The 16140-nt window shown below is 51.2% G+C and overlaps 3 protein-coding genes across 5 annotated transcripts in view; 1 reads left to right on the forward strand and 2 right to left on the reverse strand.

Moving 5' to 3' along the window:
- PLEKHO2 (pleckstrin homology domain containing O2) overlaps positions 1-3008 on the forward strand; it is a 29114-nt gene extending 26106 nt beyond the window's left edge. Inside the window, exon 6 of the mRNA XM_053593215.1 lies at positions 803-3008. Coding sequence (XP_053449190.1) covers positions 803-1843 — 1041 coding nt within the window. The 3' untranslated portion in view covers positions 1844-3008. The remainder of the gene's footprint in view (positions 1-802) is intronic.
- The window catches only part of PIF1 (PIF1 5'-to-3' DNA helicase), a 101345-nt gene that overhangs the window by 49393 nt on the left and 35812 nt on the right, over positions 1-16140 (reverse strand). The gene's annotated exons all lie outside the window — the stretch shown is intronic.
- On the reverse strand, positions 4632-6256 carry LOC128587264 (NADH dehydrogenase [ubiquinone] iron-sulfur protein 2, mitochondrial-like). The gene has a single exon (XM_053593221.1). It carries the CDS (start codon positions 6235-6237, stop codon positions 4846-4848), a length of 1392 nt encoding a protein of 463 aa, XP_053449196.1. The 5' UTR covers positions 6238-6256; the 3' UTR covers positions 4632-4845.

Genomic DNA, 16140 nt, shown 5'->3' on the forward strand with positions numbered 1-16140 from the left:
GGGCAGCCTTGGAGGGAGGGGCCCTCTGCAAAGTTTGGGTGTGTGTCAAAGAGAATGAGGGTCCCAGTCAGGACCCCACCATCGGAGGAGCCTTGGGAAGGGGCCCCTGAGGCTCCCTTGATGGTTCCCGTGACCATGGGGCTGCTATGTGTCTCTGTGGGTCCCTGGAGCCTTGGTGCAGCTGTTCTGTGGTGGTCAGCTGTGTCTGATGATGTGAGGCGAGTGGACAGAGGCTGCTGCTGAGCAGCTGGACAGACAAGGGCTGGAGAGTGGCCGGCAAGCTGCACAGAGGTCTCCAGAAAGGCACACAGAAGTGAGGGAGCTTGAGGGGACTCAAGATAACTCTGTTTGAATCCTGGTCCTGTCACCAACTGACTGTGGGGATACTGGGCTGCTGGTGGGTGGGTGGGCTGTAGAGAAAGAACCTTCCCAAGGTCATACCACCAGGTAGAGGTCGGAAACAGGGCTAGTACCATGTCTTCTGTTGCCCAGGCCAGCACAGTTGCTCCTAAAAGGAATCTCTTTCATCAGCTGAAAGAAACCAGGCTGGGTCTTCAAGAGGACGCTGGCTCTGACTTCCTGGCCAGTGATTCCAAAACAGAATTCTTTGGCAGTGAGGAGAGTATTCATCAGGAAATCACTTTAGCTTCTAATCAAATAGCCTTGGAATCCAGGACAAAGGAGTAGGGGTAGGCTGGGGGCCTGGATAGGCTGGATTGGAGGGCTTGAGAACTTCAAGTAGACACACCTGACCCAACGGTCAGTCAGTGCAGATGTCACCTGTCTACTGTCCCTCCACCAGGTAGCCAGTGCAGCTTCTGATGGGCTTCTGCGCCTGGACCTTGATGTTCCGGACAGCGGACCACCGGTGTTTGCCCCCAGCAATGATGACAGCTCAGATCAGCCCCGGGAGACACTGCAGCCCCCCATGCCTCCGACCAAGCCTTCCCTGGCACCTGAGACGACCAGCCTTAGTCACACAATGGAGACTCCTGTGGGGGAGAAAGCCTCAACCCCTGTGGGGGAGAGAGCCCCAACCCCTGTCTCAGCAAGCTCTGAAGTCCACCCTGAGAGCCCAGAGGACTCAGAGACCCCGGCAGGGGAGGACAGCAGCTCTGGTCTGCCCCCCAACAGCATCCTGCCTGACAAACTGAAAGTGAACTGGGAGAACCCCAGTTCCCAGGAGCCCCCTGCTCCAGAAAACACAGAACTGTCCCAGGAACCCTGTCCTGAGACTTCAGAGGCCATATCCAGAAAGGGTGGGAAGCCTCCTACACCCCCGCCTAAGGTCTTATCGGAGAAACTGAAAGCCTGTATGAGTGTGATGAAGGCTTCTGGGCCAGCCCAGAGTCCTGGGGCCCCTGAGACCTCTGTCCCTGGCCCAACACAGGTCTCAGTGAATGGCATGGATGACAGTCCTGAGCCTGCCAAGCCATCTCAGGCCACAGGCACCCCAGAAACTCCCCCAAAGGATGCAACAACATCCACAGTACTGCCCCCCTGGGATCTGTCACCTCAGTTCCACCCCCGCTGCTCCTCCCTTGGGGACCTGCTTGGGGAAGGCCCCCGGCGTCCACGGCAGCCTGGGGAACGGCTATATCGGGCCCAGCTGGAGGTAAAGGTGGCCTCAGAACAGACGGAGAAACTGTTGAACAAAGTCCTGGTCAGTAAGCCGGCTCCTGTGAGTGCTGAGACATTGCTGAGCCAGGCTGTGGAGCAGCTAAGGCAGGCCACCCAGGTCCTGCAGGAAATGAGAGATTTGGGAGACCTGAACCAGGAAGCGCCTGGGCTAAGGGAGAAGCGGAAGGAGCTTGTGACCCTGTACAGGAGAAGTGCTCCCTAGGGCCCACCGGGCCAGGGGCTCAGTCCCTTCTGGTCGCCTCTGTCCATCAAAACCCAGCCCTGCTGAGAAATGTGCTTCTGTTCAGGCTATAGAAGGGCCATTGGGCGTGTCAGGATTTGGCCAGCACCTGAAGAGAATCCTGGTGTCCTTCCTGCCCTGCTCTGGCCAGTGGTGCCAGGTGTTAGCAGGGCCACTGTCTGGCTGTCTGACCTGTTCTCTGGGCTCTGGGCCTGGACTGGGAGCACACACACTGGGACCTATGTGCTTGTGTGGTTGTTCCAAACTGCCCCAGAGCTTTGGCACACCATTTGGGGTTTCTGGGGGTGGCATCATCTCTGTAGTTTACATTCCTGACTTCTGAATAGAGCACAGCTGAGCCTTCTGCAGCCCCCATCTCCAAATTTTCCCAGGCAAAAAGCTTCATGGCAAGGCTGCCTCAAAGCCAACCCCCTCCTCCCTATTCTGAGTAGCTGCAGAGGTCTGGGGTCCAGGGCATAGGTTCATTTTCCATCTGGCAAAACAAGGGCATTTTTGACAGCCCCCTCTTTGTCAGCCAGCTGTGATTAGGGGGCTTAGATCTGGCGGAATCCAGAGTGGAAGAGGAACTGCTAGTCTAGTGTCCCAGGGTTAGCACGTGTCCACCCTTGCACATTCCTGAAGAGGTGAGCCCGAGAGAGGCCCCCATGTCAACACCAGAAAAACCAGTAGGTAGGGTAGTTATAAACCAACCTTCCAAAGAGAATCCCCTCAACCTCTGCTGCCTGAGATGGGTTTTTGTTTGGGCCTCTGTGGTTCCTTCTGCGCCCAAACAAGTGCAGTATCCCAGTCATTTCATCAGACGCTGATGGGGTTATGCTGGGATCCGAATCCACTTCCCTCTCCTCTTTCTCCCTACCCCTGCGGCTCAGGCCCCAGATGGGGTGCTCCCCCATCATTTCCTAATAGAAGGAACATTTCCTTTTCCTTTCCTGGTTTATTCCTGCACAGTGGTCCTCTCCCATCCCTTCATCCCACACGGTCCCTGGCTCTGGGAACACATCTAGTCTTCATCCTGCTGCAATAGCTGGACCAAGGGCAAGAGTTTGGAGGTGCAGAGGCCCTGAGTGTCACTGGTCTGGGCCTGGCTGCCCTGGGGCCTGTGGGGATGAGAGCAGCTTCAAACAGGACCTGCCCAGGAGATCTTTGCATGTGCACTTTTGTTTACCGAAAGAGAAGATGAGAGGGTCGCAGCAGCATGTCCTGGCCTTCCTGCCCACTGCCTTCACACCCAGCTGCCAGCCGTGCCTGCCGAGGCCTCACCGTACTGTCATTTTATTCTAGAGAGCAGAGGTTCAGGAGGGGCAGGTGTGGACATGAGTGGTAGCGCCTGGGCTCTGAGCCCCCACTGGGGCTGCCTTGCCACAGTCTGCCTTTCCTCCCACCTGGCTCCACTATAGAAGCAAGAGTGTCACCAAGTGCCCATAGTCACGTGACACCTGCCATCTTCTCTCGGGGAACAGACTTCCCCCACCAGTGTCAGGGCAGGCGGGGACTTTAGGCAAGTCACCTACTTCCAGGATATTAGAGCCTCAGTTTCCTCTGTCAAGTGACTGGGTTGGGCAAGTAGCTCTAGGCCACCTCAGTGGTCAAACGTTGTTGGTTCCCAGGGGGTTCCCCTGCCTTGGAAGCCTGAGGCCTGGGGAAGCTGGCTTCCGGGGAAGGAGTGGAGGGGCAGCAATGTGTGGAGGCTGCCATGCACACCTTCTGGAAGGGGATGGCATTCTATCTCCTGCTTATGAAGCGCCTTTCTTGAAGTCTGGCAATAAATCCCTTTTATAGAACTTGTCTGCCCAAGCCTGTTTATCAATGTTGGGGGACCAGCTTCAGGTCTGTCCTCTGGGCTGGAGGTGCTGCCTGCTCTGTCCTTGCTAAACTCAGGCCCTCTGATTTCACACCCCCACCCCCAGTGTTTCTGCAGGGGGTGGGGGCTAAGTGTCATCAGGAACAATGTTTTTCAAATTTTTTTTTTTGCGACAGTCTCACTTTGTCACCCCCAGTAGAGTGTCATTGTGTCATAGCTCACAACAACCTCAAACTCTTGGGCTCAAGCGATTCTCTTGCCTCAGCTTCCCAAGTAGCTGGGAATACTGGCATCTTGCCAAAATGCCCGTCTATTTTGAGAGACGCTGCTCTGGCTCAGGCTGATTGCAAACCTGTTAGCTCAGGCAATCCACTCACCTTGGCCTCCCAGAGCGTTAGGATTACAGGTGAGAGCCACCGCACCCTGCCTAATGCTTTTCAATTTTTTTCCTGTTTTTTTAATTTGCATTTATTTTATTTATTTATTTACTTTTTTTTTTTTTTTTTTTTTTTGGCCGGGGCTGGGTTTGAACCCACCACCTTTGGCATATGGGACCGGCGCTCTACCCCTTTGAGCCATAGGCGCCGCACTATTTATTTACTTTTAAGTCAGAGTTTCACTTTGTCACCGACATCAGAGTCTCACTTTGTCACCGTTGGTAGATGCTTTGGCATCATAGATCACAGCAACCTCAAACTCCTGGGCTCAAGTGATCCCTCCTGCCTCTACCTCCCAAGTAGCTGGGACTATACAGGCGCCTGCCACAACACCCAGCTATTTTTAGAGATGGGGTCTCATTGTTGCTCAGGCTGGTTGCCAGCTCCTGAGCTCAGGCACTCCACCCGCCTTAGCCTCCTAGAATGCTGGGAATTTCTTTCTTTCATTTTTTTTTTTTTGGAGCCAAGTGCTTTTCAATTTTTATTTTTTTTTTTTATTTTTTTATTTTTTCCTAGGGGCCACAAGATGGCTAATTTATTGTAATTTCTCCTTTTCTGGTACATGCACAGAAAGCTCAACAGCTAAGTGTACATAAACATGTACACAAACATGTACACACACACACACACACACACACATATATAAGCTCAGCCCCATATCCAATGAGGGACAGGCTCCACAGAAGAGGCTGAGAGGCAAAGGAGATCAAATGCTGTTTCTCTGCTCATCGATCTACTTCTCCGAACACAATATCTTGAGTACCTATGATGGCAACAACATCTGCCAACATGTGTCCCTTAGACATCTTGTCCAAACCGGCCAGGTGGGCAAAACCAGGTGCCTTGATCTTGCATCGATAAGGGCGGCTACTGCCATCAGATACCAGGTATACCCCAAACTCTCCCTTAGGAGCCTCGATGGCAGTATATGTGGCTCCTGGAGGAACTTGGTAGCCCTCAGTATACAGCTTAAAGTGATGGATCAGAGACTCCATGGAAGTCTTCATCTCTGCTCGCTTGGGTGGGGACACTTTGGCATCATCAACCTTGATCTCTCCAGGAGGCATCTTGTTTAGACACTGTACAATGATTCGAAGGGACTGGCGCATCTCCTCCACCCGGCACAGGTACCTATCATAGCAATCCCCTCGAGAACCAATAGGAACATCAAACTCGACCTGGTCATAAACATCATAGGGCTGGGTCTTCCGCAGGTCCCACTGGATGCCTGAGCCCCGGAGCATCACCCCACTAAAACCATAGTTAAGTGCATCTTCTGCTGTTACAACCCCAATGTCAACTGTCCGATTTCGCCAGATCCTATTGTTGGTCAGCATCTCCTCCAGCTCATCTATCCGAAGAGAGAAGTTCTTAGAAAACTGATAAATGTCATCCATAAGCCCAAGAGGTAGGTCCTGGTGCACTCCTCCTGGCCAGACATATGCAGCATGCATTCGGGCTCCAGACACTCTCTCATAGAACTCAAACATCTTCTCCCTTTCTTCAAACAGCCAGAAGAAAGGAGTCATGGCTCCAATGTCCAGGGCATGTGTGGTCACAGCCATGATGTGATTCAAAAGTCGTGTGATTTCTCCAAACAACACTCGGATCCACTGTGCCCGGGGAGGAGGCCGGATGTTTAGCAACTTTTCCACAGCCAGTGAATAGGCCTGTTCATTACACATCATGGACACGTAGTCCAGCCTATCAAAGTATGGAAGGGCCTGCAGATAGGTCTTGTATTCAATGAGCTTCTCAGTGCCTCGGTGCAGAAGCCCGATGTGAGGGTCACACTTCCGCACCATCTCCCCACTCAATTCCATCACTAGCCGCAGGACTCCATGGGCTGCTGGGTGCTGGGGCCCAAAGTTCAGGGTCAGGTTCGACACCATTTTGTCCTTTGGAGGGTCCACATCATTCCAAGGTGGAGGCTTCCAGTGAGCGGTTTCCTTAGATGGGTACATGACAGCTCCCCCAAACTGTTGTGCCCATTCCACATCTGGCTGCCACTGTCGAGCACCTCTGCTGGGCTGAATCTGCAGTCGGAACTCAGCCCTGGGCAGCAGCACCTGGGCCGCTACGCCCCGGAGCCTGCACAGGGCGCTGAGCGCCGCCATCTTACCCCGGCTGCAGACTCCTTTTCAATTTTTAAAAACTTTGTTGGGAAGTAATCTCAAGCTTAGGGAAAAGTTGTGAGAATAAGAATAGTGCAAAGAACACCCATTTAGCCAAATTAACCCATTGTTTTCTCATTTGAGCATTTTTTCTTTTTTGAGACCGTCTCACTTTGTAGCCCTTGGTAGAGTGCCGTGGTATCACAGCACACAGCAACCTCAAGCCCTTGAACTCAAGTGATTCTCTTTTTTTTTATTTTTATTTATTTATTTTTTTAATTTTTTTAGAGACAGAGTTTCACTTTATGGCCCTCGGTAGAGTGCCGTGGCCTCACACAGCTCACAGCAAACTCCAACTCCTGGGCTTAAGCGATTCTCTTGCCTCAGCCTCCCAAGTAGCTGGGACTACAGGCGCCCGCCACCACACCCAGCTGTTCTTTGGTTGCAGTTTGGCCGGGGCCGGGTTTGAACCCATCACCCTCAGTATATGGGGCCGGTGCCTTACTGACTGAGCCACAGGTGCCGCCCTCAAGTGATTCTCTTGCCTTGGCCTCCCAAGAGGCTGGGACTACAGGTGCCCGCCACAACACCCAGCTATTTTTTAGAGACGAGGTCTCACTCTGGCTCAGGCTGGTCTCGAACCCGTGAACTCAGGCAATCTACTTGCCTCGGCCTCCCAGAGTGCTGGGATTACAGGTGTGAGCCACCAGGCCCAGCCTCTTGTGAGCATTTTCTCTTTTTCACATATACACATAATTTTTTACTGAATCATTGCAAAGTTGGTTATCGTGGTCCCTTGCCCCTAAAAGATTCAGTGTGTATTTCCTAAAAATAAGTACCTCTTCCCATGTAATTATGTACATCAGTTATCAACATCAGTACACTAATTTATTATTCAAATTCCTATTTTGTCATTGGAGCCAATAATACTTTGTATCTTCCCCCCAGTTAGGGTCAGGTATTACATACAATTGTCATCTCTCTTTAGTCTCCTTTACTCTGAAACATTTCCACAGGGTTTCTTTATCTTTGATGACATTGACATTTTTGAAAAATAATCCTACTCCCCCCCTTTTTTTGGAGACAGAGTCTCACTCTGTCACTCTTGGTAGAGTGCTGTGCCGTCACAGCTCACAGCAACCTCAAACTCTTGGGCTCAAGTGATCTTCTTGCCTCAGTTTTTCATTCTTTTTAGTAGAGACGAGGTCTCACGCTTGCTCAGGCTAGTCTTGAACTCCTGTGCTCAAGCAATCCACCAGCCTTGGCCTCCCAGGGTGCTAGATTACAGGCGTGAGCCACCATGCCAGGCCCCTCCACTCCCCCCTGCCCCCGGCCTTTTTTTTTTTTTAGAGACAGAATCTCACATTGTTGCCCTCGGTAGAGTGCTGTGGCGTTACACAGCTCACAGCAACCTCCAGCTCCTGAGCTTAGGTGATTCTCTAACCTCAGCCTCCCAAGTAGCTGGGACTACAGATGCCCACCACAATGCCTGGCTATTTTTTTGTTGCAGTTTGGCTGGGGCCAGGTTTGAACCTGTCACCCTCAGTATATGGGGGTTGGTGCCCTACTCACTGAGCCACAGGCGCCGCCTCCTCCACCCCTTTTTAATAGACCGAGCCTCACTTGGAGTTTGTCTGAGGTTTCCTCAACAATTAAATTGAGGTTATACATTGCGTCTGGAAAACTGCATGAGTGATATTGTGTCCTCAGGGTATCACATCTGAAGACACACTCCATCCATCTGCTCCTCATTGGTGATGTTCATTTTGATCATCTGGTATCTGATTTACATATCATATAGTTAATGTTTTTTCTCTTGAAACTAATAATCTGTGGGAGACATCTTGAGACCATGCACATATGTTGTACCTCACCACAGATTCCCCCAGATTTAGTATCCATTGATGATTCTTGCTGAACAGGTGTTTCCTGTAATGGTTTCAAAATGATGATTCCAGCTGTCATTTTACCCTCAGAGCTAGTCCTAGCTAAGGGTGAGCCTGGACCCTGTTTTAAGCCTGTGGTATCTGACACATGTCAGCAGAACCCCAGGGCTTTCCTGAGCACTCTTGTGAAGTTCCTGGGCCGGACAGAGATCCAAGTCAAGTTGCCAAGGTTCAAATCCCACCCAGGGACTTTGGGTGAGTCTCAGTTTCAGGGGTCTCTATTTTCTGCACCCACAAGAGTTTACAAAAATGATTCCCTAATGCGGGAAAGCTCAGCTGTGCTCACCAAGGGCTGGCTCCCTTCCTCCTCTTCTGTGAGGGCTGCCGGACAGGCCCAGTGGCCAACATAACAGGAAGCACCTGACCCAGAACCTTTCAACAGTAGCTATGACACTCACATCTCTCCTGAATGCCCGTGCCTCTGGCCTGGTGTGTGACAGTCATAGCATGTGAGTATCCTGCAGAAGCTGGGGACCTCAGGTAAATCACTTCACCTTCCCAGGCCCCTTCATCTGAGAGGCATTCTTTATTGATGGGAGTTTGTCCCCTTAACCCTAACCAAAACTAGGTCCCTTCTGGAGGTTACTTTGAGGGCCAGCCTGACTAGAAGCTCTGTATCTGCTGGTATGGTGTTGGTGGCCAGCCACAAAGCTGGGGAAGGATGTGGTAAGAACTTTTCCCCTCTGGTCTTGGGGGCTGGAGGCCTGTGTAGAGAAGCACAGCCCTCTTTCAGAACACAGGCTGCCATATCTCAGTGGCCTGAAGTCCTGTGGGTAGTGACAGCGCAGGATTTTACAAACTATGAAGTGGCTACCTTCAGACAGGACCCAGGACAAACAGGGAGGAACTGATGGGGAGGAGCCTCTGGATTGGCCCCTCTGTACCCACACTTGAACCTGGGCCTTGGCAGCATCCTTTGTCTCTGGAGTCAGTAAGTCTACTGCCCTGCTCCTAGTCCACACGAACCCATTCCAGGGGTGGTTTCTGTGATGGAGGAGCACATGGAACATGGAAGGAGGAGAGGTGATGGTGGAAATTCCTCTCTGTTGTCATAACTTTATTTAAAAACAGAATTCCTGGGTGTAACAGTAGGGTGTAAATAGAAAAAACATGCTTATAGGTTTGGAGGCAGACACTCCTAGATTCGAACTATTTAAACTGAGGTCATCAGTGACCTCAGGCAAACTGTGCTTCAGTTTCTCCTATCTGTAAAATGGACTGACTCTCTCCTTCACAGGCTTGCTGTGAAACACTACCTAGTCAGTGGCCTGCCTCATAGAAAATGCTTAATCTCCCCCAGAGCACCTGCTATCTGCCAGGCCTATTGTTTTCTCACTGACAACACAGTGGCCTCACGAGGAAGGTATAAGGTTCACTCCATTTTATAGGTTAGGAAACTGAGGCTTAAGCAACTTGCTTGGAAACCTGCAGTGTTGGGACCTGGGATTTGACTCTGCCCTGGGGCCACAACTGACTGCTTCCTGCTATTTCCCTGGGGAGCCTGTGATTTTAGATGGAGGCTCAGCCCAGGAGACTGAGGCAACCCCACCTTTCCTGGCACCTAGAGGACACCCCACAGCCTGGCCACATTCTCCACCACTTGGCCCTGGCCCAAGGGCTCTGAGGCCCTTCCCTTATAAGGACAACTCAGCTGTGATGAAACCTCTTGGCCTCCCAGCTGGGGCCGGGGGTGGGGTGGGGAGTGGGGGGGTGGCGGGCAGGGGCAGGAAGGGAAATGACTGCAGCTCCTAAGGGCTACAGCTGAGAGGTAGCCTCAGCTACTGCGAGGCCAACCCTCTCCCCTTCCTGTGTCAGCTGTGGGCACTGAACAGGGCTTTCCAGAGGGTCCCATTGGCAGGAGTGGGTGGAGGGCCCAGGCAGGACCTGTGAGGCTAGAGAGAGTGGCCCAAGGAAAAGAAGATGCTTAAAATAAGGGGACAGGACCCTTCCACACCCAGCAGGAAGCGCTAGGTCTGGATTCCCAGCTGTAGGCCCATCTGGTGCCATCCTCACCCTTTGAAGGTCCTAGAGAGGAGATGGGAGGAGGCTCTTTGGCAAGTTGTGCCTTGGTGCCTTTCGACCCCCAAGGTCAAGTCTTTAGTAGAGAGAGATGGTCATTTGCACCATCCCCCATCTTCCCCTCCCACAGCCTGTGTCCTGAGGGTGCTGCCCTCCCCAGAAGAATTCACCAGCTCACTGTCCATCTGAGAAGCTAGTTATAGAATCACAGGATATAATGACTGATAAGGATCTCTGAGACCATCTAGCCTCACCTGCTAGTTTTAGAGAGGAGGAAGTAATTGCCCAGACGGAGGACCTGAACTTGCCCATCTGTTTCTTTCTTTCTTTTTTTTTTTGCAGTTTTTGGCCGGGGCTGGGTTTGAACCCGCCACCTCCAGCATATGGGGCCCGCGCCCTACTCCTTTGAGCCACAAGTGCCGCCCCGCCCATCTGTTTCATTAAAAATATCTGTGTGTATGTTTGGCTTTTCCCTGGTTTCTCATTAAAAGTTCACTTTCAAAGAATCCCAACCTGTTAACTAATAAAAGGACAAAGGCCTTTGGTTAGTTCTGAGGATCAGGGCTTCCCTGGAGACTGTGTCTGGGGTTGACAATGGGGTGAGCCCAGATCCCAAGGGAGAGCCAGGTGTGGCAGGTAGAGGTCTCTGACGGTGCTGTGTGTAAGCTGTGTGACCTGGAGCAGCTACTCAACCTCTCTGAATGCAGTCTCATCTCTTGGGACATAATCACTCCAGGCAGGGAGATTTTGAAGGATAAAATGAAATAATGTAGATAAACTATCGAGCTCAGGGCCTGGCACACAGTAAAGGCTTAGTAAGTGGGTAAGATGATGATACTACTGTGTATTGGGCATCTACTCTGTGCTGTGGATTCCAAGTGCTGTGAATATGATCTTTTCCCAAGTTGCTCACTGCAAGTCAGCAAGAGAGACACCCTGACTCAGTGAAATGCTGTAGGACAAGCTGTGGGGTCAGACAGACAGGCACATTCTGTGGCAGCACAGAGCAGAGATCAGTCAGGGCCTCGTGGGGGAGGTGCCTTTCCTGCACCTTGAAAGAGGACTAAGAATTTACCATGCAGAGGCCTGGTGGTGGTGGGGGCATCTGAGACAGAGGAAACAGAAACACTGTGAGTGACTGGAGCTGTGGCCAATTCTCTGTGAGGAGTCCCCTGGTGGGGGAGGTGGGATCACCCAGGAAGCTTGAACTTTTGCTGGAGACCAAGGAGGGTTGTGAAAGCGATTTAAGGAGGGCAGGCACAGGCTGTGGGGTGGGGACTGGAGGCAGGGAGACCCGTTAGGAGATGGTTATGATGAACCAGATGAGGAACTCAGAGGGCCTGAGCTAGGGCAGTTAGCGCTGGGAATGAAGTGCAGGGCTAGATTCCATTTAGGAGGCATGACGGGGTTGGGGGGCATTGTGAGTATGGGAGACATGAGTGAGAGGAAGGAGAGTCAGGGATGACTCAGTTCTGGGGTGTGGGGGTGCCCTGTCCTGAGATGGGAGCACTGGGGGAGAGGCAGGAAGGGCAGAGGATGGCAACCATTTGGAGGGTGAACTACCAGAACTGAGGCACATCTGACAGTCACAGGCATCTAGATGGAGGTTTGACCATGATCTCTGTTAGGAAAGATCATCAGAAGCTAAACCTGAATTCTGGGGAGTTAGGCTGAGATAACTGTGACACAAGTTCATTTCTTGCCTATGTGACTTAAGTCCAGTGGTAGAGGCCATCTCATCCATGGCAGCTCCAAGGTCACTGGGGACCCAGCCTCCTTCTCTCTCACTGTTCTATCATCTTAGCCCTTGACTTCGACTTCCTAACCTATGAGGCAACTCAGCTCCAGCCACTGCACTTGACTCCCACCAGTGGGAAGGGAGAAGGAGGGTAAGGATGACACCTTCCCTTTTGCACTTTTGGGCGGTGCCTCTGGCTCAGTGGTTAGGGCACCGGCCCCATATACCGAGGGTGGCGGGTTCGAACCCGGCCCCGGCCAAACTGCAACAAAAAAATAGCAGGCCGTTGTGGCGGGCACCTGTAGTCCCAGCTACTCAGGAGGCTGAGGCAAGAGAATCACCTGAGCCCAGGAGTTGGAGGTTGCTGTGAGCTGTGTGACACCCTGGTACTCTACCAAGAGGGATAAAGTGAGACTCTGTCTCTACCAAAAAAAGAAAAAAGAATTTGCACTTCTGTATCTCATTGGCCAGAGCTTGGTCACGTAGCCACACCTGACAGTAAGGGTGGTCTGGTGGCTTCTTGGTCTTTTTGTCCTGATGACTATGTGCCAGCTGCAAGTAAAAAATCTTATCACTAATGGCTCATGCCTGTAATTCTAGCACTCTGGGAGGCCAAGACAGGTGGATTGTCTGAACTCAGGAGTTCGAGACCATCCTGAGCTAGAGCAAGCCCTCGTCTCTAAAAATAGCCTAGTGTGTGGCAGGTGCCTTTAGTCCAAGCTACTAGGAGGCTGAGGCAAGTGAATCACTTGAGCTCAAGAGTTAGAGATTGCTGTGAGCTATGATGCCATAGCACTCTACTGAGGGTGACAAAGTGAGACTCTGTCCCCTCCCCCAAAATCTTATCACTAAAAAAGAAGGGAAAAATGGAACTAGAGCATTGGTTCTCAGCCAGGGGTGCGATGTTGCCCTTCAGGACACATTTGTCAATGTCTTGGAGATATTTTGGTTTTAGCTTGGGAGTGTTGCTACAGCACTTAGTGGGTGGAGGCCAGAGCTGCAGCTGAGCATCACACACAGCGCAGGACAACCCTACACAACTCCTGCCCCAAATGCCAATAGTAGTGAGGTTGAGAAACCCTGACCTACATGGACAATAAATAGTCCCTTTGCCACAACTGGGACAGGGTGTAGAGTGAGTATACTGGTCACTGTGAACATGTGAGACGCCTGTCCCTGACAGGCCATAAGATCAGGAGACTTCAGCAGCAGCTCAGGCCTAGGCTCTGGGGTTTTGTCAGATTTGCCTCAGCGTGGTAGGGCTCCAGCCACAGACAAAAGCAACAGGCTGTGTTTGTTTGTTTTGTTCATGTCTCATTGTTTTGATATGTTGGCTTCTTAAATGCAGAGTCCCAGGCTGGAGCCCTGGGGAAGAGGCTTTGTGGAGATCTGTGCATTTCTTTTTTTTTTTTTTTTTGGTTTTTGGCTGGGGCTGGGTTTGAACCCGCCACCTCCGGCATATGGGACATACTCCTTGAGCCACAGGTGCCGCCCAGATCTGTGCATTTCTTTGCTCACCAGCCATCCCCTCAGCTGCTGAAGAGGGAAAAAGTCCTACAGTTTGGGGAGCCAGACCCAGGTTCTGGCTCAGTTCCTCACTTACAGTATGACCGATCAGGACTTCCCCAAGCCTTCTGGCTACAAGCTGGGGCTGAGGGGACAAGGTGAGGTTCTTGTAGCCCTGAATCCGCAGAGGTAACAGGGAGGCTGTATTGGGTTTGCCCAAAGCGCTGTGCTGGCCTTGCTGTGCTCCCTCCCAGGCAGCCTTCCAGGAAGGTCAGCCCTTCTGGAACCCTCCCTCTTCTGCTTCCTTTTCAGCTTGTGGCCTTGGGTCTGAAGGGAAGCTGGACTGCCTCAGCTATGGCCAGGCCCTACTGAGGCTGAGGCCTGTGGATCCCTGGAGTCCCCAGGGTGTGGCATGGACAAGAGTGTGAGAATATAGGTAAGGGTGTGGGTGAGAGTGTCCATTCTGTAGGTCCCTGCTACCGGTGAGTAAAAGTCTCCCTCTGGCCAAACAGCTGCCATCTTTCCCCCAGATCTGAAAAGGTCCCCTTGAGAGAAACTTGTCTCAGAATCACCCACTGGGCCTGGGCCAGTGTCAATTCCTTCAGAGGATATGGGAGACAGGGAGTGCTAAGCTCCTGCCATTCAATCTGGTTCTAGCGGTCTAGAGGGACTCTGGAGTTTTTTTAGCATTTTCAAATATCCAAGTTCTTCAATAGGAGTGCAGTGGTGTCATCATAGCTCACTGTAGCCTCCAACTCCAAGGCTCAAGCAATCCTCCTTCCTCAGCCTTCCAAATAGCTGGGACTAGCAGCACATGGCTAATTTATTTATTTATTTATTTTTCAGACAGATTCTCATTATGTTGCCCTTGGTAGAAAGCTGTGGCATTACAGCTCACAGCAACCTCAAACTCTTGGGCTTAAGTGATTCTTTTTCTCAGCCCTCCCAAGTAGCTGGGACTACAGGTGCCTGGCTATTTATTTGTTGTAGTTGTCATTCTTAGCTGGATTCAGGATTTGAACCCGCCAGCCTCGGTGCATGTGGCTGGCCTTGGTGCATGTGGCTGGCTTTTTTTTTTTTTTTTTTGAGACAGAGCCTCAAGCTGTCGTCCTGGGTAGAGTGCCGTGGCATCACAGCTCACAGCAATCTCCAACTCCTGGGCTCAAGCGAGTCTCCTGCCTCCACCTCCCAAGTAGCTGGGATTCCACATGGCTAATTTAAAAAAATAATTTTTTTGTAGGCTGGATGTTGTGGCTCACACCTGTAATCCCAGCACTCTGAGAGACTGAGGCAGGTGGATTGCCTGAGCTTAGGAGTTGGAGACCAGTGAGACTCCATCTCTAAAAATAATCGGGCTTTGTGGCATGCACCTGTAGTCCCAGCTACTTGGGAGGCTGAGGCAAGAGATTTGCTTAAACCTAAGAGTTTGAGGTTGCTCTGAGCTATGACACCATGGCACTATACTGAGGGTGACAAAGTGAGACTCTGTCTCAAAAAAAAAAAGGAATTCAGTATTGCCCAAGCTGGTAGAGCCAGTCTGAACTGGATTTTGAGGGGGCCCAGCTGAAGTCTGGTGGACAAAGAATACCCTATTAGCCTGACTGAAGACTTCCTGAGAGGGTCACAGCCATAAGCTAGAGACAAAAGCAGCCCCTGCCTGCCTCTGAGCTCATCACTGACTATTTTATTAATAGAAGTAGCATATATATAATAATTCTAATATATTAGAATCTATATAGAATAATAATTCTAATAACACTGAAACGTATGGAATGAAAAGTAAAATTTTCCCACCTCCAGAACCACTGCCTAGAAGTAACCACTTTAATGGTCTTGTGAATCTGAATTGAATGATTTTTAGTGCTTATGAATCCTCTCCTCGACTACAAGGAGTCAGTGATTTTTAGTGCTGGTGAATTCCCTCCTTGGCTGCAATGTGCTCCTGCCTCTAGTTTTTTGACGTATCGGTTCTAGAATAACTCTAGTTACCCTCTGCTGGAAAAGTTAGTTTGCTTCTGGCTGTTCCATCTCGCCTCCCTTCTCACCCTATTTCCAATGTTAGATTGTTTCTTAATTAATGCTAGATGTTCTGCCAAATCCTGAAGCTGCTGCCACAGCTGTATTGCAGGAAGCCCAGTCCTGTGAGGTTGCCACCCCCTAGCAAGAGGACATCAGATAGGACACTTCCCATAGTTATCCTGTTTCCTGATTCCAGGCAGCAATGCTGAGCTGGACAGAAGGAAAACAGGCTCTGGTGTCTGGGCCTATTCCCAACAACAGTGCAAATGACAGGACTGGGCCACTTCCTGAACGGGAGAGGATGGGGAAAGGAATGTTGCCAGTGGGTTCACTGATGCCCTGCCACGGGCCCTCTGTGTGACCTCGAGCAAGTCCCTTCCTTTCTCCCTCCATCTGTAAAATGCAGGTTATGAGGTCCCTCCCACCTCAGAGTTTCTGTGACAAGAGTTACAGGCAGAGAGATGGCTCCAGGGAGGATTTTCTGAAAGAGTGGAAAGGCTCTCCTGAGAAACAACGTGGTAATACAATGATCATAGCTGTCACTGCTTCCTGAGGGCCTCCTGTGGGTACTGACCAGGCACTGTCCAGGTGCCATGCATGCATGATCCCATGTAACACTCGGGACTCATGGGTTGGCATTATTCTCCTCATCTAACAGAAAACTGGGGACGAGAGGTT

This window comes from Nycticebus coucang, chromosome 6, assembly GCF_027406575.1.
Source record: "Nycticebus coucang isolate mNycCou1 chromosome 6, mNycCou1.pri, whole genome shotgun sequence".
Classification (NCBI taxonomy): Eukaryota; Metazoa; Chordata; class Mammalia; order Primates; family Lorisidae; genus Nycticebus; species Nycticebus coucang.

Excerpts from the sequence above, each read along its gene's own strand:
- LOC128587264 (XM_053593221.1), bottom strand. The coding sequence starts at position 6,237 with ATGGCGGCGCTCAGCGCCCTGTGCAGGCTCCGGGGCGTAGCGGCCCAG.